General features: G+C 56.8%; 9 protein-coding genes across 9 annotated transcripts; 5 read left to right on the top strand and 4 right to left on the bottom strand.

Moving 5' to 3' along the window:
* The first annotated feature begins 94 nt into the window (after positions 1–94).
* On the top strand, positions 95–5489 carry BCV69DRAFT_311378 (hypothetical protein). Its single transcript, XM_025494857.1, has 2 exons — positions 95–1924; positions 2001–5489. The coding sequence occupies exons 1-2, from the start codon at positions 157–159 to the stop codon at positions 5243–5245; spliced, it is 5013 nt and encodes a 1670-aa protein (XP_025349746.1). The 5' UTR covers positions 95–156; the 3' UTR covers positions 5246–5489.
* On the bottom strand, positions 4961–6458 carry BCV69DRAFT_281569 (hypothetical protein). Its single transcript, XM_025492026.1, has 2 exons — positions 5958–6458; positions 4961–5866 (listed from the first exon to the last, which is right to left on the bottom strand). Exons 1-2 carry the CDS (start codon positions 6348–6350, stop codon positions 5354–5356), a joined length of 906 nt encoding a protein of 301 aa, XP_025349745.1. The 5' UTR covers positions 6351–6458; the 3' UTR covers positions 4961–5353.
* Positions 6459–6557: 99 nt separating this feature from the next.
* Positions 6558–10685, top strand: BCV69DRAFT_257516 (hypothetical protein; the record flags this gene model as incomplete). Its single annotated transcript, XM_025490629.1, has 6 exons — positions 6558–9206; positions 9284–9460; positions 9546–9702; positions 9780–10239; positions 10341–10492; positions 10574–10685. Coding segments are annotated over exons 1-6 (3672 nt in total), but the record flags the coding sequence as incomplete, so codon positions are not given.
* Positions 10686–11374: 689 nt separating this feature from the next.
* Positions 11375–12445, bottom strand: BCV69DRAFT_286838 (hypothetical protein; the record flags this gene model as incomplete). The annotated part of the gene is made up of 1 exon (XM_025493536.1): positions 11375–12445. The coding sequence occupies one exon, from the start codon at positions 12443–12445 to the stop codon at positions 11375–11377; it is 1071 nt and encodes a 356-aa protein (XP_025349743.1).
* A 2042-nt stretch (positions 12446–14487) lies between these two features.
* BCV69DRAFT_246728 (hypothetical protein) lies at positions 14488–16527 on the bottom strand (the record flags this gene model as incomplete). Its single annotated transcript, XM_025490224.1, has 4 exons — positions 14488–15201; positions 15299–15960; positions 16041–16147; positions 16232–16527. The coding sequence occupies 4 exons, from the start codon at positions 16525–16527 to the stop codon at positions 14488–14490; spliced, it is 1779 nt and encodes a 592-aa protein (XP_025349742.1).
* A 1188-nt stretch (positions 16528–17715) lies between these two features.
* Positions 17716–20308, bottom strand: BCV69DRAFT_257511 (FAD-linked oxidoreductase). The gene is made up of 2 exons (XM_025490628.1): positions 19653–20308; positions 17716–19566 (listed from the first exon to the last, which is right to left on the bottom strand). Exons 1-2 carry the CDS (start codon positions 20070–20072, stop codon positions 18208–18210), a joined length of 1779 nt encoding a protein of 592 aa, XP_025349741.1. The 5' UTR covers positions 20073–20308; the 3' UTR covers positions 17716–18207.
* Positions 20309–21298: 990 nt separating this feature from the next.
* On the top strand, positions 21299–22419 carry BCV69DRAFT_233891 (putative FEN1-fatty acid elongase; the record flags this gene model as incomplete). The annotated part of the gene is made up of 4 exons (XM_025489873.1): positions 21299–21851; positions 21932–22008; positions 22107–22255; positions 22347–22419. Coding segments are annotated over 4 exons (852 nt in total), but the record flags the coding sequence as incomplete, so codon positions are not given.
* Positions 22420–22985: 566 nt separating this feature from the next.
* Positions 22986–24353, top strand: BCV69DRAFT_150307 (hypothetical protein). Its single transcript, XM_025489344.1, has one exon. It carries the CDS (start codon positions 23111–23113, stop codon positions 23897–23899), a length of 789 nt encoding a protein of 262 aa, XP_025349739.1. The 5' UTR covers positions 22986–23110; the 3' UTR covers positions 23900–24353.
* BCV69DRAFT_246062 (hypothetical protein) lies at positions 23953–25017 on the top strand (the record flags this gene model as incomplete). Its single annotated transcript, XM_025490189.1, has 2 exons — positions 23953–24676; positions 24725–25017. Coding segments are annotated over 2 exons (1017 nt in total), but the record flags the coding sequence as incomplete, so codon positions are not given.
* Positions 25018–26413: the final 1396 nt, after the last annotated feature.

Here is a 26413-nt window from a genome sequence, read left to right as displayed (position 1 = left end):
CGATGCGGAAGCGTGGTTTGCGCCCCGTGCGCCGCTGGAAGAAGTTGAGCTGCGTTGGACTCGAGTCGCCTCCTTGTCCTCCTGACGGCTACGTGTCATATACTCATTCTCACCATACACCTCACTTCCTGGGCAATCGGGCAGGCTTTCTGAGTCATGCTGCGTCTTCTGCGGCGCTCGTTAGCCGCACTCGCTCTGCCTCTGGCATTCCTGGGGACTGCCGCCTTTGCAGCATCTCCAGACTCCAGCTCCTCCTCTCCGCCTGTGAACATTCGCCTCCGAGCACCATGGCAGTCTCCGCCTCTGCTGCTCGAGATCCTCGAGGCAGTCCATACAGAAGACGCAGCTGCATTTCACCCTTTCCTCGTCGAGCTCACGACGAATGAAGCATATCATGCTGCACTCGCTGGCGGCTCTGCCAAGGATGTCTACGAGGCAGCACAGACCGCCCTTGACTCTCTAGGCCTCCTGAAGGATGAGGGAGCTCGGCAGAACTGGAAGATGAGCTTAGCACTCCACTCTGAGTCTGCAAAGGTCGCAGCCTTCTTTCAGCTAGCGGAGACGTCTGGCTCGGAAGACAGATGGGCAAGCAGAGGGGGAGCAGAAGGGGACGAAATTAGGAGCAAGTGCGACAGCTGGGTAGACTGGTATGGCGAGGTCGTCTGCACAGCCGAAGAGCTGAAAGTGTCACTGAAGAGCTCTGCTGATCGAATTGAGATTCAGAAGGTGGCGACCTACCCATTCGATCACGTGGTGCAGTCAAGGGAAGCTGCAGCGACTATTCCCACCGCTGTGCTGTACGGCAATCCCATCAGCAGCAACTTCGATCAGCTCCACCGGATACTGCGCAACGCGGTGACTGAGCAAGCGCCCTTTAGATACGTCATTCGATGGAAGCCGCCTCATCCTGCTGAAAGAGCTGCAGCACCAGCGCTCACAAGTGGCTACCTAGCCGGCTACGGTGGGGCGCTCGATCTTAAAAAGGTGGACTACTTAGTGATCGATGACAGGAAGCTCAAACATGCCAGCGGCGCACCTTCGTTGGAAGGCTCCGCTCGGGATGCGAGCAGCCAAAAGCAGCTGGAAGACCGCGAATGGCTACAGAAGCAGCTGTTGGTCAATATCAGCAGAGTAGCGAACACGTCGTCATTGTCTCCCGAGGAGATCGACTATCTAGGCCTGCAGGCGGCTCAAGTCGTCCTGGCCTCGTCGGACCCGCTCAGAGCTCTTGAGCAGCTCACTCACGACTTTCCTCTACATGTGCAGGATCTAGCCAGAGGAGGCGTTACGCTACCACAAGATCTAGATGCAGAGTTCAGTTACTTGACCTCTAGGGTCTTCCGTCCTGGTGCGAGCGACTTTTGGGTCAACGGCCGACCCATCACCGAGAGCGAGGTACCTCCTCAGAGCCTCGTCAAGCTACTCCGTTCAGAGAGGGAGCTGGTGGATTCACTGATGTCTGGGCCCTTGCGCCTTACTCCGGAAGAGGCTGTGACGATCCTGTCCAATCAGACGACTGGCAAAGCCCAGGCACCCGGAGCCGAGCGCAAAAGCTTGTTCGACTCCAGTGATCGCATCGAGCGGCGTGAGCTACTGCAACAAGCCAAGGCTCGAGGCGACGCAGATCTTCAGACGATCGATGACGTTCGCGATGGTCCAATCACCTGGTGGAACGACGTGGAAAAAGACAGCGAGTTTCGTCCCTACTCTCCTTCGTTGAGGACTCTGCTTAGGCAGGTCATGCCGGGACAATTTCCCCAGATCCGGAGGAACGTCTTCAACATCATCTGGGTCTTCGACTTGAGAAGCAAGAGGGCCAATCGCTTCTTGACGGATCATCTGTGCCCTCTGATCGGAACGGCTCGTATTCCACTACACTGGGGCTTCGTTCCTGGAGGACTGGAGGAGGGTCCTGAAAGTGATGGTGAGTCGCAGACAATTTGACACCAAAGTGCGACTCACCTGTCTAGGCCGTACTGACCCTGCTTGACTCCCTACAGCGACGGGCATCGCTCGACTGTATTGGCATCTCTTTGAGCGTTTCGGCATCAAGGGAGGCTGTCGGTACTTCGAAGCACTCGCTGGGCCTCCAAAGCCGCCCAAGAAGCCACAGAATCCGTACGAAGATGAAGTCCTCGAAGAAGAGGAGCCAGATGTTTTTGTGACTATCACTCAGGCAAGGGCAGCATTCACGGAAGTCATCAACAAGATCAACCCTGCATCCCGCCTAGGCCCCACAGAGATCAGCACCACGCCCGACGCTCGCGAACAGCCCGCTAGGGACTACATTGAACGTCTTCGACTCACAATGGCAGACGACCGCGATGGCCACATGTTCTTCAACGGCCAGTACTACCCCTTTATCGGGCCGAACGTCTTCCAGCTCATCATGCAGCTGGTGTCCATCACTACTCAATCGCTGCAGCGTGCGATCTACATGGGCGAGATGCCAGAGAGCGTGGACTTGGGCAATCACTTCTACGATCAGCCTGGGGTGTTCAGAGGGCGGAGCAATCTCGTCTTTCCGCCTGTCGACGAGCAGGGTGAGATAATCGGTCCAAAAGCGAAGGCAGTCGATTTGGGGAAGGTCAGGAGGTCACTTGAAGACTCCACTCGCTTGCCTCTACAGACCTTTCTGACTCCGCAGGGAGATGCGAAGATCAACGCAACTGTGTGGATCGTAGCAGACCTTGACACTGCGCCTACTCAGCAAGTCCTGCAGGGCGCTCTTTCGATGTTAAGGACCGACAAGTCCTTCAGGCTCGGCTTTGTCCACCTGCCTTCCAATGATGGACAGGATGCCTCTGGACCCGGCCTTCGTCTTTCGTCCTTTATCGGTCAGGCGATCAAAGCGCAAGTGCTCGACAAGACTAGTGCTGACGAATTTGCTGAGGTAGTCAAAGAGCTGGCATCCACACACTCCAACCTCGATCGGGCTGGTCGAGTCTACAACGACTTAGACGGTTCCGCTACTCCGCAGTCAGGGCAGCAACAAGATGACAGAACTGGCGCGGCGTCTTCCTTCAATGCCTTTAAAGCTCGTGCTTGGAATCTAGAAGGCTCCAAGGAGGCTGACGACTTTTGGAAAGAGACAGGGCCCGCGATAGCTCGCGCTTTCGGTGTCGCGCCCGGCGAAGCAGCTCTGGTCGTCAACGGTCGACTCCTCTCTGGTGTCGACTTGGGGACTATCAAGAAGACGGACATAGAGGCCTTGCTGCACAGCGAGAAGTTCAAGAGAATCGAGCCAGTGCTCGATAGTCTGCCGGCGAGCGCTGTCGAGAAATTGAGCCTCCTGTCACGAGACGAAGCTGCCACTGCAATCGCAGATATCGCATCAGTGCTCGGCCTCTACTACTATCTTGACGAGTCCAAGCGGAATATGTTCGTTCCACCCGTCATCGTGAGAGTCAACAGCTTCGAGGGCATTCCAGCGAAGCACTGCTTATTCGAAGTCGGAAATAGGTCTACTGCGCGCCTTCGCTTCCAGGCAATCGTCAACCCTCTCGCTGAAAGAACGCAGAGGTGGGCATCGATCTTCCGTCTTCTGAGCAGCCTACCCGACGTTCACCTCGAAGTGATCATGAATCCGCAGCACACCTCGAGCGAGATGCCTCTGAAGAGATTCTACCGCTTCAGCGCACCGAAGGCTCTCGCGTTTGACGACGCTGGTCAAGAAATTGCTCCTACCCTCTCTTTCAATGACTTGCCGCAAGATGCAGTTCTGACTATGGGACTCGAGGCTCCGCCAGCGTGGCTGACAATGGCATCAGAGGCAGTGTACGATCTCGACAACATACTGCTTCGAGATGTACCCGAGGACGGTCGAGAAGCAGGAGTCTTGGCAGTGTACGACTTGAAGCAAATCCTCATCGAGGGGCACGCTCGTGAAGTGCTCACAAACAACATTCCCGCCGGTCTCCAGCTTCTACTCCAAACTCCTGACGGATCTCAAACGCTCGACACTATCGTCACCGCGAACCTTGCCTACTTCCAATTCCGAGCAAGACCCGGTCTATACAGTCTGAGCATCAGGCCGGGCAAGGGCGACGAGCTGTACGAGATGAAGAGTGTGGGGAACTTGGGCTGGGATAGTCCCGGGGTGGAAGTCACTGGCGACTCGATCACACTAGATACCCTACAAGGTCTGACAATCTACCCTACTGTGAAGAAGCGGCCGGGAAAAGAGAAGGAGAACCTGATCGAGCCAATCGCCGGGGCTAAAGACCTCAAGAAGGGAGTCAAGCCCCTCACGGCAGCCAAGTCGTTTTTTGATAATCTGAAGAAGGCCGCCAGTACAGCTGCTACTCCCGAGCTCAAGAAGAGCAACCAAGCGGAGCTGAACATTTTCACGGTCGCTTCTGGCCATCTGTACGAGCGCATGACGTACATCATGATCCTGTCCGTGCTCCGGCATACTAATTCCACCACCAAGTTCTGGTTCATCGAGAACTTCCTCTCGCCCTCATTCAAGGAGTTCATCCCTCACTTGGCGAAAGAGTACGGCTTTCAGTATGAGATGGTGACCTACGCTTGGCCTCATTGGTTACGGGCCCAGCGGGAGAAGCAGCGCACGATTTGGGGATACAAGATCCTCTTCCTCGACGTCCTCTTCCCTCTCGACCTGGACAAGGTCATCTTCGTAGACTCGGACCAAGTCGTCCGCACTGATCTCAAAGAGCTGACGGAGATCGACCTGCAGGGCTCGCCGTACGGGTTCCCTCCCATGGGGGATGACTCGGACGACATGGAGGGGTACCGCTTCTGGAAGACGGGCTACTGGAAAGATTTCCTCCGTGGCAGGCCCTACCACATCTCTGCTCTCTACGTTGTGGATCTGAAGCGCTTCCGCTCCATCACTGCTGGCGACGTGCTGCGAGAGCAGTACCACGCCCTCTCTGCCGACCCTCACTCGCTGAGCAACCTAGATCAGGACCTACCCCAGGTGCTCATGGATCATATTCCCATTCATACTCTGGATCAGGAATGGCTTTGGTGCGAGACGTGGTGCTCAACAGATTGGTTGCACAAGGCAAAGACGATTGACCTCTGCTCCAACCCAAAGACGCACGAGGCAAAGCTGGATCGTGCCAGGAGGCAAATTCCAGAGTGGACAGAATTGGATGAAGAGGTGCAGAGATTGGCCAGGAGGGTGGGGGGTGAAAAGGAAGGCGGGGGAGTAGTGGTCGTCGAGGAGAAGGACAAGGAGGAGAAGCCTGCCAGTGGCCACTCGCATGACGAATTGTAATGTCTGCCTGCTTGCTTTTATAAGACTCATCGTCATCTCACGTATGCGCGAGCCTCATTTGGCATACGATGTCATGAATGGCATGTCTATTTTCCCCCACCTGAGTAGCTACAGCTCATCATCATCCTCGTCATCCTGCTGCATCAGACCTTGATGCTCCGGTCCTCTCTTCTTCCCACCTCGTCCGGCCATCCAATCACCTCCATCCCTCATCCGACTTCGTGTAGCCTCTGCATCATCCTCTAAATCGATGTCCAGAGAAAAGTCATTGCCCGGTCTCGACCCACTCCCGCCTAGACCGAGCCCCCCACCACCACCAGCTCCGCCTCTCCTGCCTACACTAGCAGGGTCGAGGTCGATTCTGGATGGCCTCGACATGGCATTCTTGCCGCTACGCCGCACCACAGCCAGCAACCGCACGAGCTGCATGCCATTCCTAAAGATCAAGAGGAATGAGTCGAGGAGCTCTTCACCCTTGCCTTGCCTGCCGCCTCGACCTTCCTTGGAAGATCCGCGATTGTAGGGAGAGCAGTCGTGGGAAAAGAAGATGATGAGGAGGGTGAGGGTGCAGAGGAAGACGAGAAAGAGGTCGAGGATGTTGAAGGTGGAGTGCCAGAATTGCTGCGAGGGAAGGGTGATAGAGGCGGAGTCATATGAGAGTCAGCAAGGGCTGCAGTGGAACAATTGCTCTGCTGACCCCACTGCTACTCACTCTTCCAAAGGCAACAAATCTCACTCCCACCTCCACGACCAATACAACATTCACCAGCATTTCCACGACGTAGAACATCGTCCCTGGACAGTCGGTCATGAGACTCATGACCACCGTCAGCAAGCTAGCAAATGCCATTGAGGCATAGAGGTAGAGGTATGAAGTGGAATGTACGAATCTGTTGGCGAGTCCCTTGAGGACTTCAGACTGGGGTAGATGGTACTGTGAGCGCGTTGTGGACCAGCTGGGGAGGCTGCTGCCACCATTAGAGGATGAGGCATTGGTCACGGTGTTGCTGAAGGCGGAAGAGTCGAAGATCTGCCCACGACCAATCTCCTCGCTGCGCCGACTGCTGGGGGATGCGCCACCCAGAGGAAGAGATACATGCGCCATGACTGCGGAGAGGCAGGCAGAGTGAGGGTCGAAAAATCCTTTCGCTGTGAGACTGATGGTGTGTTGGTGTTGGTATGGAGGAGCAACGGGGACGATGACCAGGGAGCCAGGCGCGGCAGTGTGGAGATGAATCAGGTGCAGCTCCGCCCAGAGCAACACAAAGGCGCCCCTTTCCGCCTGCAGCAGCATACCGCATACACATACCATCCCTGGACCATCAATCCACCGGGGCATCGTACCTGATGGCAGCGTCGTACTCGACCTTTCACAACGAGGATGACGACGGTGGCAGGGAACCCCGTGACCAAGCGGGCCCCAGCTCTGCGCGCCCACACACCCAGACCGAGGAGACGCTGAACCAGTGGCTCTCCTCGCCCCTCGTTGCTGCGCCTCGCTCACGCTCACTACCTCGCAATGGCCAGGCTGAACACCCGTCCAGCCACCTCTGGTCTCATCTCCGTACCAGCGTCAATGCTACCTCTGCTCTCCGCTCAGCCAAGACCGACCGCGAGGCACGCAGACGCAACCGCCGTGCTGCCGCCGAGAGCGATGCCAGTGCGGGGTGGGTGGACAGTGAGGGGCTGGGCGACTTTCTGCCGGGCAGTGGCAGGAGGAGAGCACGGAACAGCAGGAGAGAGAGCACAAACGCCGAGTCTGATGCGGCAAAAAAGGCAGAGGAAGGACCGATGAGATCGTGGACCCCACTGGCTCACTATTGGCAGGGTCAGCCTGCAGGGAAGGCACGCAGGTCGGTGTACGGCACGCCAGGGGAAAGCCAGTCAGTCGCAGCTGGCGAGAGCGGCATCCATGCTGCGGGGTCCTCCATCAGTCAGACCGTCAATATGTCTGCACCAGTGGTGATGGAAGAGCCGGAAAGCCTGATAGATGGCAATCCTGCTCATATACCTCGCGGGGAGAATCCACTGGCCTACACCGACACAAAGGACCTGCTGGACAGCGAGAGTGATAGTGATAGCGACTCAGAAGACGAAGAGAAAGAAACGGAGGGTCAGCCTGCAGGTCCCAGGATACACCTTCTTGGCGGTAATCGGACTGGCTCAGCGACGGCAGGCTCAGCGACGTTGAGTCGCTTATGGTCATCTACCTACTCGAAGCTCTCGCATCCCTCGCCCCTCACAAAAGGCGTTACCAAGTGCGTCGTTGCATACTTCCTAGCCTCCCTCTTCACATACTCGCCACAAATATCGACCTTTATGGCGCACCTCCTCCCCAGCCACGACCACGACGACCTCGTTCCTTTTGGCAATCTCCACATGATCGCCACGGTCGCCGTATACTTCCACCCAGCACGTACATTCGGTAGCATGATCGAGGCAGACATCTTTGCAATGGGTGCTTTCCTCTTCTCCATGAGCCTTACCTTTGTCAGCATGCTCGCGGCAGTCAAACTTCATGACCTCGGTCATCCACACCTCAGCAATCTCATCTCTGTCTTTGTCTTTCTTGCGGGAGGCATGGCATTGGTAGGATATGCCAAAGTCAAGATGGGCAAGCCGACCTTCAATACGGCCTGCTCGCTGATCTACGTCTCGACGTTCACCGTCGTGGTCAAGGAGGGCGCAGTGCACTTGGGCGAATTTGAGACGGACAAGGTCTGGCAGGTGACACTAGTCATCTTTGCCGGCACACTCGTTGCGAATCTCGTCTGCTTTACCGTCTGGCCGCAGAGTGCAACGACCAATCTGCACAACGACGTCTCGCGGGTACTGGATGCTTATTCCACCCTGCTGAGGATCCTGACACGGACCTTCCTTCTGGAAGACCATGCCAACATCCACATCCGCTCCTCCAGAGTACGGGCAGCCATCGCCGCGCATCACTCAGCATACACTTCGATGCAAAAGAATCTGGGTGAAGCGAGGTACGAAGCCCCCTTTGATCCACGGATAAGGGGTCGTGTGAAGTTGATGCAAGAAGCCGTCGACAGTCTGAATCGCCTTGGCGGGCATCTTCAGGGCCTGAGGAGCAGTTGTGCCACTCAACACGAGACACTGGAGAAGAATCAGCGAGAGGAAGACTCGAGTGACGCGAGTCCCTCTTTCAAGCCCTTTCTCAACGCCATTGGGCCTCATATGCGCAGCTTGGTATTCACTTGCTCGCAGTCTTTGCAGGCACTGGAGGGCGCTACGAGGAAAGATGCCACACTCGAAGCCTTTGAGGAGCTAGAAGCGGACCTCATTGCCGCCGTGCGTCGCTTTCGGCACGAGCAGGTGGCAGCTCTGAAGACAATGTCAACCATCGAGCCAACGAGTGACGATGCTTCTCCGCTAGCATCGATGATCGACTCCGCCAGGAATGGGCCCACGGAGAATGACGAGTCCATCGTGGTCGTCTTCTTCTTCGTCTTCAATCTCGAAGAGCTGGCTCAGGAATTGACGGGACTGGTCAAGATCATGCGGCTGCTCTCTGAAAGGGCCAAAGAGATTCGAGCGCAGACCTGGACTCAGTGGCTGACAGGTCTATTCGCATTCGATCGACTTAGACGTGCAATGCGACTGCCGTTCCGGGAAACCCATAAACCTGTCCCTGCACCAGTCACTTTTCCAGCGAACCAGAGACACACACCCTCCACGGCTCACACGCCCGTAGCAAGAGATCGAGCGCAACGCCTCTCCTACAAGCTCTGGTCCTTCGGGGAATTCTTCAAACAGCGAGACGTGAAATTTGCCATCAAGACGGGATTTGGATGTGCAATCTTGGCCGCTCCGGCCTTCATGGCAGAGACGAGGCCGACTTTTGTGGAGTACAAGGGACAGTGGGCCCTCGTGTCCTTCATGGTCGTGCTGAGTCCGACGGTGGGGCAGAGCAACCAGATGAGCCTGCACAGAATCATTGGTGAGTAGTGAGAGGGGCCAGGAGGTCAGTTGGCGGCTTTTGACAAGCTCTTCGGCCATCGGCGTCCTGTTGTGCAGGCACCATATTCGGAGCCGTGGTGGCGGCAGCCGGCTACTGGCTGTTCGAGGACAACAATGTCGTACTACCATTTTTTGGAGCCATCTTCTCTATCCCTTGCTTCCAGTACATTGTCGGCAAGCCTCACCTGGCATCGAGCGGTCGCTTCGTCCTCTTGACCTTCAATCTGACTTGTCGTGAGTAGAGCGAATGAACGTGCAGTGGCGGCTGCGCGCCCCCTTGACTGATCTCGCGATCTCTTCCCCTGCCTTGCTCCACTAGTCTACTCGTACAATCTCCGCAAGACCAACGTCGAGGTAGAGTCAGTCGCCTTCGAGAGGACCGTCGCGGTCATCATTGGTGTAGTGTGGGCTACGATTTTGAACCACTTACTGTGGCCGAATGAAGCCAGGCGGGAGCTTGCCAATGGCCTGTCCGAGTGAGTGGCAGGCCTCGTGTACCACTGGGCGAGAGGACCACTGACTCGATGGCTCCTTCCCCTCTGCGAACGCGCAGTCTTCTTTTCAAGCTCTCCTGGTTGTACCAATGCCTGGTCATCGCGTACTCCTCCGAGGACCCTCACCTGCAAGAAAGAGGTCGCTCAGTATCGCGTCGCCCCACAGCTCCCTCCCAGTTGGAATCCCAGCCCCTCCTGGAGGAGTACTCCCCTACCATCTTCTTCTCGACAGCCCACGACTCTTCTTTCCCCACTCCCCTCTTTCAGTCCCTGGAGCTCCACATCCAGTTTCAGCTCGTCCGTCTCGAGTCTCTCCTGGCCCAAACTCGACACGAGCCCCGTCTAAAGGGTCCTTTTCCGATACGGCAATACCGCGAGTACCTGACGGCTTGTACGGACGTGTTGGATAAGCTGCATAGTATGCGATGTATAATCAGTCGGGAGGAATGGAGGAGGGTGAGACAAGGTTGGATCGTGCCTTGTAATGTGGAGAGGAGGGAGATGGTAGGAAATGTACTGGTGAGTGGTAAGGGTGACGTGTGACTTCCAAATTCTCCTCGCTTTTCTCCAACTGACAAACGCCTTGCACCGTACACACACCCTTACACGCGCACCTCCAGCTCTTCTTCCATCTCCTCGCAACCTCCTCAACCCTCAAGACTCCTCTCCCTCCTTATCTTCCCCCAGCCGAGCGCTCCCGTCAGGCTCTCCTAGGAAAAGTGCGCAACTTACCCCTGCGCATCGCTAGGAGAGGTCCTCTATCGACATCGACGTCGACGGAGAAGAAGAAGAAAGAGAACAATCCTCGGCAGACCGACGACAGTGGACGGAGTGGGAGTGGGAGTATCAGCAGTACCACTACGGACACGATTCTTTTACATTCCTACCTCTTGGCCATGCACGACCTCGTTGCCAATTTGGAAAAATTGGGCGTCTTGAGTTGGGAAATGTTTGGTGTGCTTGGTGCTGGTGCTGGAGCTGGAGAGGGTGGGACTGGGGGCGACGCAGGAGCGGTCAGTGGAGGAGGAGCTGTGGGCAGAGGAGCAGGAGCAGACGAGGATGTCGATACGGACTCGCCCCGCACCTCGCTCGGGCTCGATGGACGAGAGCGCTTCGAGCGCATCTTCCGGTAGATCGAGACCAAGACCGAGACCCGAGATCCGACTGAACATGCTCATGCCCAATCTTCACAAGACCGCTCTCAGTCTATATGTGTGTAGTCTATACAGTACAGTTCAACAGTTCAAGTCAAAAGAGTTTATTCAAAAAGTTCACTTCGAGGAAAGTGTAGTATAGTGAAAGAAAGAAGGAAAGGGCGCATCACGAGCGAGCGGTAGCGGTAGCGAGTGTGATAAGCAAAGGGAGCGCAGAGAGACGATTCGGAGTAGCGTAAACAGCCTGGAAGAGCCAGAAAAGAGGATACGGAAGGGAAAAGGGAAAGCGAGACTGATAGGGGTACGGATACGGATACGGATAAGAAACTACATCCCGTCCATGGTCGACGGTGATGGCGGGGAGAAAGAGACTTGCAGAGATGACGTTTTCACATACCTCTTTAGATCCTTCTCCTCCTTTTGGGGTGTGTTGAGCGTCGCACACTGGGGCGACGACGACAACAGAGAGCAGCAGTAGCAGCAGCGGGCATTTTCGCCCCTCACTGCTCTTCCTCGCTCTCATCTTCTTCTTCCTGCTCAGGGCGCGCAGCACCCAGCAGCTCATCTCTCTCCCTCTCAGCCCTCTCGCACCTGCGCTTCCAACTGCTCACCTCGTCCTCTAGCTCCTTGATCCTCGCGAGGAACTCGGCACGCTCGGCAGCCTTGCGGTGACGAGATCGTCTAGCGGCAAGGGTGTTGCTCAGACGCTTGGCCTTGAGCGGGTCGCTCTCGGCTTGGATCGCAGCCAGCTCCTCGGCACTCGGTCCAGCATCGACGTCCGAGGGTGGAACCCAGTCCTTGCGCGACGTCGACGAGGGCCCGAGGTAGTTGCGGGTTTGGATGGGAGCGTCGAGGGGCAGGAGGTCGTCGACTCGTAGTCGACGCTTGACGCCTCGCTTCGTGCACGCAGGAGCAGCTGTCGTCACACTGGAGTCGTCCTGACATCCTTCCGTACTGCTGCCGCCGTCAAAGGAGCAACTGTGTCGGCTGAACACAGGGGCAGTGGCAGAGTGCTGAAGAGGAGGCTTGGCGAGTCGGGTAGCATCGACGGTGCTGCTGCTGCTGTCCAATCCACCGTCGCCGGTGAGTAGCTTGGGAGAGGCAGAGTGGACGGGAGGCTGAGCCTGCTGGGCTTGAGCGTGCGTGTTGGCAATGCCCTGCAGAGCTCGCAGTAGCATGGTAGCCGAATCTTCTGCCGGTTCGGTCGCAGCTGGGTTGAAGGCCATCTGACCTCGAGGAGGCGAGGGAGGAGCGTGCACATCGGGGAAGAGCGAGAAGTTGGGAGACAGCGCCGTCGAAGCAGTCGCGCCCGCCCTCTCAAACGACACTTCTGTAGCTTGGTAAGGACTGAACAGGGTCATGTCACCGAAGAGGGGCATGTGAGCCACTTCACTCGCAGAAGCATCCAGATCGTTGGCCAGCAGTGGACTCGTGTCGCACGAGTTGGGCTCAAAGGAGCTGTTGTCGGTCAGGCATGGCGAAGTGTCGGTGAACAGAGGCGAGGTGTAGAGGTCCTCGTTCTCGGCGCGGTGGTGTTCCCAGCCAGGGAAGCCGGCATCACCAGACGACATGTTGGAGAGGGTGAAGGTGCTGAGGAACTCTTGCGTCTTGCTGTCCTCTCCTTCGAGGCTGAAGCCGGAACGACTGTTGTCCTTGTTGGTGAGTAGGCACGACATGGAGTGCGAGTGGGCTGGCTGCTGGTAGCGAGAAGAGCGAGTGCCGGAGGAAGTAGAGGCCTGAGGATAGATGGAAAAGCTCTGATACTGCTGAGACTGAGGTCGAGGGTCGACTGGGTAGCTCGGCCTAGAAGCGTAAGATCGCTGAGGGAAAGCAGACGACGAGGAAGACGACGACGACGACGACGACAAAGGGGCAAGTCGAGCTGAAGTCAGTCGAGGTTGCTGCTGTTGGTGATGAGTTCTTTGCTCGGTGAACCTCTTGATGAAGTCGGCGAGGGACTCGTTGATGTCGGTGGCTTGGTCAGAATAGTTTGCAGCGCTGGAAGCAGGCTGACGAGGAGCAGTGCTTTCACGGGAGGTGGTTACAGGTGGTTGCGAGCTGTGGGCAGGCGAACAAGCTAGGCCTTTGAAATTGGCTTGGTTGTTGCTGTCGTTGCTGTAGTCGGGTCGACTGTTGTTGTTGTTGTTCTTGTTGTTGTTGTTGTTGTGGTAGGTAGGAGCAGAGCTCTGGGGACTGAGTAGAGGAGGCCATGTTGGCGGAAAGGACCTTGTCGGTCGATTGGATGAGGGTGGTGGTTGGTTGTTGGAATTCAGTATATCGAAATTCAAGCTCGAGTGAGATTGAATGTTGGCTAAAGGAGGGGAGCGAGGGGTGCTGTGTCCTTGTAGTTGATGAAGATGGGAGTCTTCGTCGTTACGCTTAAGCGTAGAATTGGGCGGCCATGTTGGCAATTGGGGGTAGATGTGAGTAGTAGTAGAAGAGGTGGTTATGATGCCGGGCTACGATGTGCCTGGAATGGGTGCAGTGTCTGGAGTAGACGCTATGAGAGTGGTTGCTGCTATGAGTAGAAGGTGATGGTAGAGTGCTGGTAGAAGGAGGAGATGGTGAAGAAGGGAGGGAAGGGTGCGAGAAGGAGCAGCGTGTGCCTTGGCGTATATGAGAGGGGCTGGGCGGGGCAAGCGGGCAGAGATTGAGGCCCCCCTTGAGCGCGCGCGCCTCCCAATCTGCCCGCGTGCCTGGTGCGCTCCTCGGCCAACTCCGCTCTATGACTCGACGCAGCGGAGGGGGGCAGCACACGCAGCAGACGCAGCCGACGCAGGCACATGGCCACACACACCACCTCGCCCAGCAGCAAGGGTACGATGCGTAAGGCCAATGCAATCTGCCAGGGCTGAAAGAAGCATCGTGGCTTTGCTCCCAATCATGCAGCCCTAGAGCCCCGGCGGACGACGAAGATAGCACACCATCGACGACGTGAAGCGAGGGGCTATGAAAGATGTCCTTTGGAGGTACGTTAGGCTCCAGAGGGGTAGACAGAGCTCCAGGAATAAAGAACTCGGGGATACGCCGTTACCCCTTTTCCTTTCCCCACACGCGCACGCGCCCCGCGCCCCTCCCCTCGACGTTCCACGTAGACGAAGAGTCGATCGTGGGAAGAGGTCGGCGCCTTTCCGCTGAGCCTTTCATCGTGGAAACCGCCGGAATGGAATGGACGGGATGACCATAGAGTCCCCACTGTCCCTCTACTCCGGAATTCGAGAGATGATCGAAGCGGGGAGATATCATGGGCGTCACCCTTGTCCCTTAACCCCGTAAACCCGTCTTACCGACTGACTGACTGTATGCGACGCGAATAGCCTTCACGCTCAGCACGTCCATGTCCTAAAGTGGGGGCGACGGAATCGCGTCGACTTTGTCCGCTGCACGGCGTGGGTCCCGACACTCGCTACCGCCTTCTGAGTGGCAAGACAGAGCGGCCGTCAGGCTTTAGCGGGTGGGTGAGGGTCTTACCGCCGGCGTAGCGAGTACCGCTGATCATGGGAGTGATGTCAAAGGTCGAGAGCATACATTGCACATGAAAGACAGAGAGAACGGACCGCCTCAGAAGGAATTACACCAGGAGAGCGGGACACGCGGCACCGCTCGCAGCGAATCAAGCCGCACCCTTCTTGGCCCAATCGGCAGCGGCGCCGCCCACATGTTCGTCCATCTCAACGAGTGGGGGAGGTCGAGGGTACTTTCTCTGCCAGAGGACATTTCGCCTGAACCACGAAGGAGTGACTTGGGTCAGATTGTACCTGATGAACCTGGCGTGGCTGATGCTGAAGACTGCGTCTAGTTCCTCGAGGGTGGCCTGTTTCGTCTCTGGTAAGAAGAGGTATATGAGACAGAACGCCAATGCATTCAGTCCAGCGTAGAACATAAAAACGCCCAGTGAGGTGAAAGCCAACAGCATCGGAGGAAGAGTAATGGAGAGGACCGCTGCCCAGAAGAGACACGTGGCGACGGCCCAGGCCATACCGATTTCTCGATGTGCCAAGGGAAAGCACTCGGCCGAGTAGGCAAAAGGTACAGGTCCTTCTCCCGTTGAATAGAATGCTGCAAAGAGGTAGACAAACGTCGCGACGATGCCCAGCTGGGCAGTCGATCCAGTTGGTAGCAAGGTACCGCAGCCGGCAACGATTAAGCACCAGCACATGTTGGGAAAAGTGGACAGGAGCAACGCACGACGACCGAATGTGTCGATTGTCCCGACGGCCGGAAAAGCAAAGGCGAAGTTGATAGCACCGAAGCCCAGAGATGAGTAGATGGCTTGGCGTTCAGTGAAGCCAGACTCGACGAAGATGGTGGAGGAGTAGAAGGCAATCTGTCGCGGCAGGAGGTCATCATTGAGCGGGATGAGTATCTTTGAGACAGCCGATGAAGACCCTAGCCCTCCTCTCTCTCTCCCGCCTTCAACTCACGATGTTGATGCCGCACATCTGCTGTCCAAGCATGACGACGCCCGAGGCGACAGTCGCCCTCCTCACCCGCGGAATGGTAAACAGCTCAATGGCCCGCTTGATGAACGTTTCTCCCTTGATAATCTTGGCCTCCTCGACGATCATAGCATGGATGTAGTACAAGTCTCGAGCCGCCTGAATCTTGTTATGACGCAGACGACACAAGGATCGGAAAGCCTGAGGGTAACGATTCTTCTTGATGAGCCATCGTGGTGATTCTGGGCAAAAGTAAATCATTGCTGCCAGGGGCAAAGCAGGTATAAAGGCCGATGCCAGCTGCAGACGCCAAGTGATGGCTCCAGCACCAGCAACGATGACATTTGCGGCGAAACCGAGGAAGATGCCAAAGGCTGTCCAGAGCTGCCAGGACATGACTAGAGCGCCGCGGATCGCTGCTGGAGAGTTTTCGGCAGCAAAAATGGGGACGGTAGCTCCCTTTGCTCCCATTCCTAGGCCCATGACCAGTCGACTGACCAGCAAGCCCTGCCAATCTCGTGAGACACCAGACGCAATGGGAGTGGCGATGAGACAGAGGGCAGTCAGGAAGATGCAGCCACGACGACCGAATAGGTTGTTGAGAGGGTCTGAGAGCCAGCAACCAACAAAGGCGCTAGCGAGGTAGGCTGGGCGGAAGTCACAGGCCGACGGTCAGCATGGAGGTTTGAGCTTGCCGAACTCGATCCTCGACCCGTTTCCCACTCACGAGCTGCATTGACAACGCCGACGATCCAGCCATCTCTCTCCTCTTCACCACCAATGCCAAACTCGGCAGGGAAGGACAGATTTGCGCCATTGGAGCCGGTCTGGTCCCTAGTTCGTGCACGTCCGGAGGATTGTGGTTAGCAGCTGGATCTGAGAAGATGACTCAGCCTCCTCCTTTGAGGGTACACTCACCAACCCTGGACAGCAGCGCCAATCGAGCAAGTGACAATCGTAAAGTACAGCGGCCAAGGGTGACTCCACTTGTGCGTCAGCTCATAAGTGATCGCGTCCTTCTCCTCCTCGCTCAGCTCTTCCAAAAGGCGGTACGAAGCAGGATTCTGCGCCACGAGGGCTCCGCGTTGGATCAGGTTTCGGTGCTCTTCGAGGCCTTTTTCGTTGCAGAAACTGTCGGCTTGCTCCAGAAGCTGCTGTTTCGAGAGGTGAGCGAGAGGGTTGACAACCTTCCCTGCCGCTGTACCTTGGACCATCTCAGCCGCAGCGGGATCAATTCCGCCGTGGTCCTTGTGGTCGTTGTCGCGAGAGGTGGTGGAAAGATTGTCGATTCGCAAGGCAGCCTTCTCATCAGGAGAGCCCCTGCAGTCACTCGACACGTGGCCGAGAGAAGCCGCGTTGCTGGCACTGTTGCCAGGGGCAGGTGCACCTGCGGTGGACCCGCTAGTGGCACCGGGGTCTGCACCCGGATTATTGTTGTTATCTGACATGATCAAAGATGGAGAGGGCTTACGGCGAGAAGCGAAAGTCCGGGGTAGGGGGATAAACGCAGGGTTGACCTGGATGCGGGAGCTGGTCCTCATGATCTTTATACTCTGTCACACCGCACGCATCAGGTCAACCACACCATTGAGGTCGCTGTGAGTTTGTCCGCTTTCGCCAAGACACGACCAGCAGGGATGGAGCCCCGCACATCCCATTTTGAGTTTGGGCCTTGCTAGCGCACCGTCTTCCCGATCTTGCGGGATCGGGCAGGGGGGGAAAAGACAAGGCTCGTTTGGGGCTGGCTGCCGTGACGCCCGTGACTGAGAAGATGCCAGAGCAAATGCCAAAGGAGAGATAGCCGAACTCGTCTGGCATGACCACTGGGGCTGTGACTTCCTGCCGCAAGCTTGATCCTGCCCCCCATTTCTCCCCTCTTCCAAAACCAGATCATCGCGCCAGAAGAAGTCCTTTACCCCACACTCGCTTGCCTTGGCTTGCTTTCACCTTACTGATTTGGCTCTTGGCTTGGCGTGTTATCTTGGCGTCTCTCCTCTCCTCTCTCTCTGTCTCTCTTCCTCCCCCTGGAGAGTTCTCTCAATAGGATAGAGTATTCTTGGCGTCCCGCCTCCCCACCTCCTCGCTATCGTGCAGTACGAAAATAGCGAATTCGCACCCAATCAGGAATTTCAACTCCGACTCCGATTCACGTCACGCCAAGAAGGCCAAGGCCAAGACCAAGGCCAAGAGCTCACAAGGAGGGGGAGGGGGGGGGGCGCAAAACGCTTCGGTAGTCGATTCGTGGAGAGCAGACGCTGACGCTAACTCCTGACACCGTAGCCTGTTGCCTGTTGTGTGACCGGCCTGAGACAGGAAACCTCGAACATCAGACTCCTCGCTATAGGTCATCTTGTAGGTCATATGAGCAGTGTTAAAAGGGGCTCATCACCCAAAGAGAAACCAAAAAAAGGGGGCATGCAGAAAATAGTACAAGTGGAGACTAAGTGTATTGGTACAAATGAAGAGAAAGACGGGAGAGTTGGGTGACGTGATCGAAGGGGAGCAAGACGAAAGAGAGTTGTAGGAAGGAAGAAAGTGTAAAGAGAGTCTGCGGGCAGTGTTAAATGGAGCCCGCCGTCCAGTGGTATCGTCTATCTCGTCGCATCGTTAGAGAATGTGTATGTATGTTGCGTCTCTCCTTGGCCAAGACAGTGGGACTATGAGTCTAAATGAATGTAGAGCGTTGCTTCGAGCGGTGTTAAGTGGAGCTCGACGTCCTCGTTGTTCTTGTTCTTGTTGGTACAAATGGTGCTTCTTGAGAATGGTATTGTTGTGATGCGTAAAATGTATGAGTTGCCGAAGGGAGCTGTTGGTGCCCCTGCGTATGTGCCAAGACAGCAGAGGGTGCTTGCCCTTCGCAGGCCGAATGTGAGTGGAGAGCGTCCTTTCTCGACTCATGCCTTGACGGGAGCCGCTCGAGTCACATCCTCCTCGCCCTTCCACCACCCCTTGACTCGACGCTTCACCTCTCCTTTGATCCTCTTCTTCTCCTCGTACGCCCCACCTCCACTAGCGCCAGCAGCCATGACGCTCTTGTTCTCCTTTGCCCTCCTGACGAGGTAAGGAATAACGCGATCAAGCGGACCATAGGGAAGGTACTTGTACACGGCTTTACTGCCGTCGGGAGTGAGAAGGTTGCGTCCGAGACCATCGGTAATGTCATCGGCCATGCCGTAGAGCTGTCCGAAGCTGATGCGAGATGAGACGCCCTTGTTCATCACGAGGGTCTCGTCACTCTTATCTGATCCGGGGCCTGCAGCAGTTCGAACGAGACCTTTAGTCTTCATCAGCTCTACGACGAGAGCAACGCTGTGGCGGTTGTGAGAGGCGAACATGGCGCCGAGGGACGGGTACTTGTTCGACTCTGCCACACTGGATGCGACACCATCGACGAGAATCGTGGCACAGGTGTTGTAGCAGACGTCCGTCTCTTGCTTGCTCTCCCATGCGGCAGTGGGGACATCGATGGAGGCTGCGGCCTTGTGCTCCTGGTCTACGTATGCTCCTCGTACGAGCTTCACACCCAAGGGGTAGCTATGAGTCTGCGCATCATCGAGGAGAGCCTGCAGGAGAGGCTGGGAGCGTTTGAGAGACGTCTGCAGAGTCATGTAAAAAGTGGGCAGAGAAGCCTTTTCGTGGGTGAGGTTGCTGAAGCTCTGCGACCAAGAGGCAGTAGTGGTGAGAGGGTTTCGCAGCTCTCGTGCTACCGCAAGGAAGATGACATCGATCGCGGGCTGCAACCAGCTCTGCTCGGCATCAATGATAACCTTGACATTGCCAGGTTGGGCAAGTCGTCCTGCCTCTCGGAAGACTTCGACCAGCTCGTTGAGAGCGTCACGATCCGAGGACGAGAGGGAGGATTGGACTTGCTCGAGCAGTCCAGCCTTGGTCAATGCGGTGTGGCTGTTGCTGGTGAACATGTTGCGAGGGAGGACGGCGGAAGAGACTCGAATGAGAACGGCGGGGTCCTTGAGCATGCCAGAGACCTTCATTGCGACTGCTGTGTCGGCTCCCGAGGCGACGTTCATGTGTGACGCGAATTCGACGGAGCGCAGATTGGCAGAGACTAGGTCTTGGTTGAGCGAGGTGGAAGAGGCGGTGGTGGAGCCAGTGCCTTTTGCGTCGTCGGACGAGAGCTCAACAACGGAATTCTGGTCCGCCTCAACACTGTATGCAAAGAGTGTGCCGACGCCTCGGGCTGCGAGACGCTCAACGATGGGGGCAGAGCCTTCGATGGTGTCCGAGCCAGCAAACTGGGGTGGGGGAAGGTGGTTGTCCAGCTCATCAGGATACAGTCTTTGAGAATTATGCTACCACTTTCATGCGTTCTTCTGCTCACCTGTTCAAAGAAGGTCACCCGGACGATCTTTTCCATGATCCACTTTACGCCTGGAATCCTAGTAGCGTAGCACCAATCGATGATCTTGGGTCCCAGGTCGACGATGGTAGGAAAGGAGCACATGGTATAGACGACGTAAGCCCGGACGAGGTCGCGATTTGTGAGCGTGGTGAGCGTAGGTGGGTGCTCATTGGAAGGATCATCGGAGTCGAGGTAGAGTGGAGTTGCGAAGAGGGGCACAGCGAGCAGTCCAAGTAAAAGTCCCGGTCGTCTGAAGAAGCTCCTTGGTTGTGTTGGCTGGGGTAGGGCTTGGGTGGTGATCAGACGGGGTGTTGGGAGGAGACTGCTGGTGATATGACGAGGGAATACGGCGCAGCGAGGGACGTTGAGCCCGGTGCGGAGGAGCGTCCGAGCAGACATCGCGGTGGAGGAGTCGGGGGGACGGCAGACTCTACCTAGCACAGAGATGGGGCAGAGGGGTCGGAATGGATGGTTGGGAGAAATATAAAGAAGGAGGAGGAGGAGGAGAGCTGCTCAGCTGACGCCAGGGATGATAAGTATCCGCTCCCCCCTCCAGGTGCGGGGCCATGGCGGCTGCCATGCGAGGACCATGAGCAACAGCAACAAGGGCGGCGGGCGGCGGCCGTGCGCCTCGGTGCGGTAGAGATTAGAGGCAGAGAGAGAGAAATCCACTCATCGCGGGAAATCGCCGAAGGGAAATTTACGCGGACGGGAAGAGGAGCAGCCAGCCACACCCCCGCCAGCCATGCCAAGCAGCCCAAGAAAGAAGCGCACACACACACACAAGAAGCCAACCAGACAGGCAGCGCTGCCGCTCAGCATACCAAGCCTCGCCTGACCCACGCTCCCACTCACCGGCTAGGACATCGGCACAACTTGGCCTTTGGCCGGAGGAGACGTCAAGCTCAGGCCTGGACCATCGAATCTAGCAAGAGTCGCGTGTCCACTGAGGCGTAGGTACGCAGGCAGGTAGATCTCGGCTACACGTAGTGTGATGCCCCTGCCCTGCCCTGCGTCAGGTGATCGGATCGGATTGGATTCTTCTGGCCTGTCCTTCCACGGAGCGCCTTCTGTAAAGGTTGGGGACATCTCCGGCACAAATGACCCTCGACAGCTTGGACAGGCCGGAATACTCGCTTTTCTCCTCTTCTTCCTCGCTTACTTTTCTTCCCTCGATGGAGATTCTTTTTTAGTGGGGCGGGAGCCCGGTTGAGGCGGATCTGGCTCCGGCGGGTGGCTTGGCTTGGGGACGAGGAGACGAGGTACAATGGAGATTGCCGCTCCGCTCTAGGTCAAGTGCCCCTGCCACACTGGCCGCCCTTTCCGTGTCGCCCTTTGCAGCACCGGCCACTTCTTCTTCTTCGGTCCGGTTTCTATTTTTCTCGCCTCGCAAGCACCGAAGCACCAAAGGGCAGCCGTCCATCACCATTGGCCGGTTCTGTTCCTGTCCCGGTGCAGGCAAAGAGATTCAAGTCCGTCCGTCCGTCCGTCCGTCCGAACAACCGGGTATGCACTTGATTTAGAGCATCCTTTTCTACCTTCACCGTCTTTACTAGTACGCTACGTCCCTGGTCACCTTCTTTGTTAGGACTCAATACCCCGCCCCACTCCCCACTCCCCTCAAGATGCCCTCGCACTCGCCCGTCTACGATGTTCTTGCTAGTCTCTCCCCCTCGGACATGCCCAAGTCCGTCTACATCTGGGACCCACCTAATACCCCTCTCTCGACAATCTCGCCAGTAGCAACAGCCATTGCAACCTACCTCGTGGTCATCTTTGGTGGCAGATACCTCATGAAGGACAGGGCGCCCTTTGGAGCAAGCCTCAAGTATCCTTTTCTGATCCACAATCTCGCACTGACCTTCGGTAGCGGTGCGCTTCTGGCCGTCATGCTAGAAGAAGTCTTGCCCATTCTCAACCGAGGCGGTATGCTCTACGGAATCTGCCATCCTGCCGCCTGGACCACGCGTCTGGAGACTTTTTACATTATCAACTACTACTTCAAGTACTGGGAGCTGGTCGACACAATCTTCCTCGTGCTCAAGAAGAAGCCACTGCAGTTTTTGCACGTATACCATCATTCTGCTACTGCGCTGTTGTGCTACTACCAGCTGACGGGAAAGACGTCGGTGTCGTGGGTGGTCATTGTGCTCAATCTAGCCGTGCATGTTCTCATGTGTAAGTAGGCACTTGCAAGGAGTGCGGCAGGAAGAGTTACAGCGGACACTGACGATTAGATTGCCTTTCGCACCTCACAGACTTCTACTATGCCCTGTCGAGCTTGAAGATCCGTGTGCCATGGAAGCAGCTCGTGACCGTCTGCCAGATCACCCAGGTGAGTAATGAAGACGTGCAGGTTCGATTGAGAAACCCCTTTGTACAAGGACTCGCTGACTCGTCTCTCCATCCTCCTCGCTCCCCCGGTGCTCGCAGTTCGTCATCGACCTCTGCGTCGTGTACTTTGCTACCGGCCTTCATTGGTCCTATAGGTGGAACATCACTCTGCCTTTTACCTCGAAGCCCATTGACTGTGCTGGTGGAGAGGTTGCCGCTCTTGCAGGTTGCGCATGCCTGACTAGCTAGTGAGTACGACGAGTCGCCAGTAGCCCTCACGGGGGAGACAGAAGACTGACCTTACTCCTTACCTCTCTTCTGCTCTCCCGCACGACCCAGCCTCTTCCTCTTCTTGAGCTTCTACGCTCGCACCTACAAGAAGGACGGCAAGGCTGGGGTCAAAAAGGGCGTCCGCAATGGCCAGCCGGTGAATGGCAGCGCAAAGGCTGTGAAGCACTAGATTCAAAGAGCGGCTGGAGGAGGGGGAGCGTCTGCACATGAGGTACGGAATTGGAGGTGCGGTCGATCGCTAGGGGCAGAAGGAGTGTACATGGCGTCGCAGAGGAGCTTGGGTGGATGAAGGTGAGGGACGTCGGGTAGACAGTGTGCGGCAGCCAAGCTGAAGGTGGAAATTACGGAGAGTTGGGACAAGACAAAGCATCAGTGTAGATTCTGGGCATGCACAATCATCCATCAAGCGGTCCTCTTCCGCCTCCGTGCTTCTCCATGCCTGTCAAGCGTGGGAAGAAGCCCAAGTCGATAGGGCCCCCTCCCTGCCTGGCTGCGCTTCGGAGAAAAAAGTCTCGGCCGAGGTGGATGCGCCAAGCAAGGCGCGAAGGAGGTTGGCTGAGCTGACTTGAGGCTCAGGCTGAGGCGGAGGCTGCGTCGGCGTCGGACTCTGAGCGGGGCTGGCTTGGCTGGGCGGGCTGCTTGGTTGCTCCACCTGGCCGACGGGTGTGTGCCTGCATCCATCCATCCGTCCGCATCGCACTCAGGCTCATCCTGAATCATCCTTCCTTGCCTTGTACCCGAAGAGATCCCCATTCATACTTATATAGATCACATTATACCCTCACAATCCCCTCCCCCACTCACACGCAAGTATGACCTCTCACCAACCTCAAGCTCAAGCAGGGAGCACTACATCCCCTCTAAGCGCAGAGGATCTAGCGCAATTCGAGTCGCTCAGCTTCGGCACCGACACCGGCACCGGCAATGGCAGTGCTCGGGATCAAATGACGACTGAGCAGCAGCAGCAGCAGCAGCAGCGACAGTCGTTGAATTATCAACCGCCAGCCGGATCACCGCCTTTGGTTGCCAAGGCTGAGGAAGGGCAGGGACAGTCACAGCAGCAATATCAGCAGCAGCAACAATATGAGCAGCAATATCAGCAGGCCTATGCTCAGTCACAGCCACTTTACGCACAGCCACCACCACAGCCGCAGGGGATGCGCAATCCCTCTACATTCACCACTCACGGTGATGCTAATCCTGAAGCGCCTCATAATCCTTATAACCCCTTTCTGAGCGGTATGGCAGGGACAGCGCAACCGACAGGTCAATCCCAGAATCCAAGCATGCAGCAGCAGGACTTCACTGCGAACATGCCATCCACCAATCCTTTCGCCAACCCACAGTCCACCTATGCTGCGCCAGCCACAGCGCCGTATAACCCTCCTCCCACTCAGCCGCCTACAGCTTTCCCCATGGTCGAGGAACATCAGGCGTCTGCCGTTCCCATGGGAGGAGGAGGAGGAGTGCAGGGTGGGAATAGCACTGCCCCTGCTCCAGTGCCAAGGCAGGAGGACAAGGCGTGGCCTACAAAGGACGTCATCTTCCGTGGAGTGGATCGGAAGATTGTCATGCAGGTGAGTAGAATCGACACAGTGTGAGTGAAGCGATCATTTGACCACCATCCCCTTCCCTCTCTGCCGGCCATTCCTTGCAGGACGAGAACGGCCCTTGCTCCCTCATTGCCATTGCCAACATCCTTCTTCTCCGCGGCGATCTCGAGCTGCAACCACCAGACCGTCCCTTGGTGAACTACGACTACCTCTCATCGCTTATTGCCGAGTACCTCCTCACCCGCCCAGGGGACGCCTCTCTAGAGCAAGCCCTCAGTCTTCTCCCCCAGACGCAGTACGGTCTGAATCTCAACCCGGGCTTCATCTCGAACGAGACCTTCTACTCCTCCTCTTCCTCCCCCTCCGAGGTCGGGGCCGGTGGCGGAAGCGCTGGCAGGCCAGGCCAGCTAGCCCTCTTCGACCTCCTCGGTATCAAGCTCTACCATGGGTTTCTTCCCGATCAAAGTTCAGACCGTGAAAGCACATACGACATGCTCATCTCTCTCGGATCGTACGATTCTGCCCTGGATCAAGTTGTTCGCGGGGATGCCATTGCCGAGCAATTCTTCCGAGAGGCAATGGGGGAGAGTGGTGTGCGAGCCCCACTAAAGGTGCTTAGAGAGAGGGGAGGAGCTGTTCTCCTCGAGTCGAAGGGATGGGGGACAGCACTGCAGCGGCGCGATGTTGCAGCAGCACTTGAAGTGGGCAACTTTCTGGATAACAATGCTTCGCAGCTTACCTACCCTGGGTTGTTCGCACTATCTGCTCTGCCAGAAGGTACGCTATGTGCCCTCTTCCGCTTCAACCACCTCAGTGTCCTCTATCGTCCACGAGCGGAGGAGCTACCTGCTCCAGCGACGGAAGCGGATGCAGGACGAGCACCACCCACGCTCCTCACACTGCTCACCGACGAGGCATTCCTGGATGAAGGACTAGCAGTATGGGAGAGTCTTGCAGATGTCGACGGGAGTGCCAGTGGAGAGATCTACGATGGGAGATTTAGGAGGAGAGTCATCGATCAGTCTGCTAGAGCTGGGCGAGGGCGCGGTGGTGGTGGTGGTGGTGCTCTCGCAGCGGGCTTTGGTGGGGATGGCAACGCTGGGACTGGAGTTGGTGCTGGGATGGGAGGAGGACAAAGTGGTGATCCTGCCGAGGATGCAGAGTGAGTTGCCCTCCCTTCAACTGAAGAAGTCACTTTCACCGCTACCCTTCTTCACCCCGCTAACATTTCCTCCCCTCATCAAATCTCAACAGCTACGCCCTCGCCCTCCAACTGCACGTAGAAGAAAACGAACGAGCAGAAGCTCAACGCCAGCGACGCGCCTCGCGCAATCCTGCCGGAGGCACTGGTCCAGGCTCTGGTTCTCGCTCTGGTTACAATTACAATGGCAATGCCAGCGGTAGCGGCAGCGGCAATAATGGTGGTAGTCGTGGTACGACTGGCGCTGGAAAGAGGACTTCTGGTCTATTTAGTGCGCTTGGCAAGAGAGAAGGCAAGAACAAGAATGCGGGTGCGGGTGCGAACGGGCCAACTCCCACGGCCGAAGAGACGAGCGCTGGCAATGGCGCTGGCGCTGGTGCTGGCGCTGGAGGAGGGTACGGCTCTAATGGCTATGGGTACGAAGATGCTCGCAGAGGCGCAGCAGATGATTTTGGCTCTGGCTCCGGCTCCGGCTCCGGCTCTGGAAATGGCACCGGCGCTGCCGCTGGCGCTGGAGGAGGTTCTGATGGACCACCAGGGTACGGCATCTCCCGTCCTACTGGTGCCGGTGGTGCCGGTGGTGCCGGTGGTGGTGCTACTGGGGGTTCGTACAGCGGTGGAGCCGAGGAGTACGATACGTCTCGGCCTCTGGAGGGGAGGCAGAGGAGAAAGGATAAGAAGGACAAGGATTGTGTGATCATGTAGATGTAGAGACTTGAACTCGATCGGATCGAGCGTCGAGGATCGAGGATCGTGCATCCGGGAGAGTGAGGAGGGAAATGTACATATGACAGGTGCTAGAAGCGCTTCTTCTGAATCAAGTTACACGATGCATCATTGTCTCCATGACCGTCATAGCACATCCTTCCTTCTGTTCGCCCGCCCGCCCGCAGTCGAGATCCTCCAAGACGTACAGTAACGTCAGATCTTCCGCGTCGACCTCAAGCTTCTGGCCAGCAATGTCGATCAGAACTTCGTACTGCCTATTGTATTCTGCTTCCTCCTCGACAGGAGGAGAACCTCCTCTCCCATGGAGGCGGGAAGGGACGACCCTCTGCAGGGCATCAATCTTAGCTGCTAGAGTCGTCGCGATTTCCTCGAGTACAACGGAAGGAAGAAAGGCTCGATGGTACTCCACCTCGGACGCAAGTAGTCGATGGAGGGCGGGGAAGAGGCAAACGCGTCAGGGTTCGCCCACTTCCCTTCTGTTACATTCCATTCCGGCAGCGTACTCTACTGTCCAAGTCAGTCTCTCTCGCTCCCGCCTTGTTTCTACTTGCCCACCTGATGTCGCATCTTCATTAAGGTTACCTGACGGGATTGGCACACGAACATGGGCCTGCGCTGCTGTCTAGCCCCGC

The sequence above is a fragment of the Pseudomicrostroma glucosiphilum genome (genome assembly GCF_003144135.1).
Source record: "Pseudomicrostroma glucosiphilum strain MCA 4718 unplaced genomic scaffold BCV69scaffold_3, whole genome shotgun sequence".
Classification (NCBI taxonomy): domain Eukaryota; kingdom Fungi; phylum Basidiomycota; class Exobasidiomycetes; order Microstromatales; family Microstromataceae; genus Microstroma; species Microstroma glucosiphilum.
The sequence above is the reverse complement of the archived record's forward strand: the minus strand, read 5'-3'. Positions and strand labels throughout refer to the sequence as shown.

Bases quoted from the DNA above. Each gene is read 5' to 3' on its own strand.
- BCV69DRAFT_257511 (XM_025490628.1), bottom strand. From the start codon at position 20,072: ATGTCTGCTCGGACGCTCCTCCGCACCGGGCTCAACGTCCCTCGCTGC. The intron at 19,567-19,652 runs GTGAGCAGAAGA...CCCCCACCCCAG, and splicing joins GGGTGACCTTCTTTGAACAG to TTTGCTGGCTCGGACACCAT.
- BCV69DRAFT_150307 (XM_025489344.1), top strand. From the start codon at position 23,111: ATGACCTCTCACCAACCTCAAGCTCAAGCAGGGAGCACTACATCCCCT.
- BCV69DRAFT_281569 (XM_025492026.1), bottom strand. From the start codon at position 6,350: ATGGCGCATGTATCTCTTCCTCTGGGTGGCGCATCCCCCAGCAGTCGG. The intron at 5,867-5,957 runs GTGAGTAGCAGT...CTTCCCTCGCAG, and splicing joins GATTTGTTGCCTTTGGAAGA to CAATTCTGGCACTCCACCTT.
- BCV69DRAFT_311378 (XM_025494857.1), top strand. From the start codon at position 157: ATGCTGCGTCTTCTGCGGCGCTCGTTAGCCGCACTCGCTCTGCCTCTG. The intron at 1,925-2,000 runs GTGAGTCGCAGA...GACTCCCTACAG, and splicing joins GGAGGGTCCTGAAAGTGATG to CGACGGGCATCGCTCGACTG.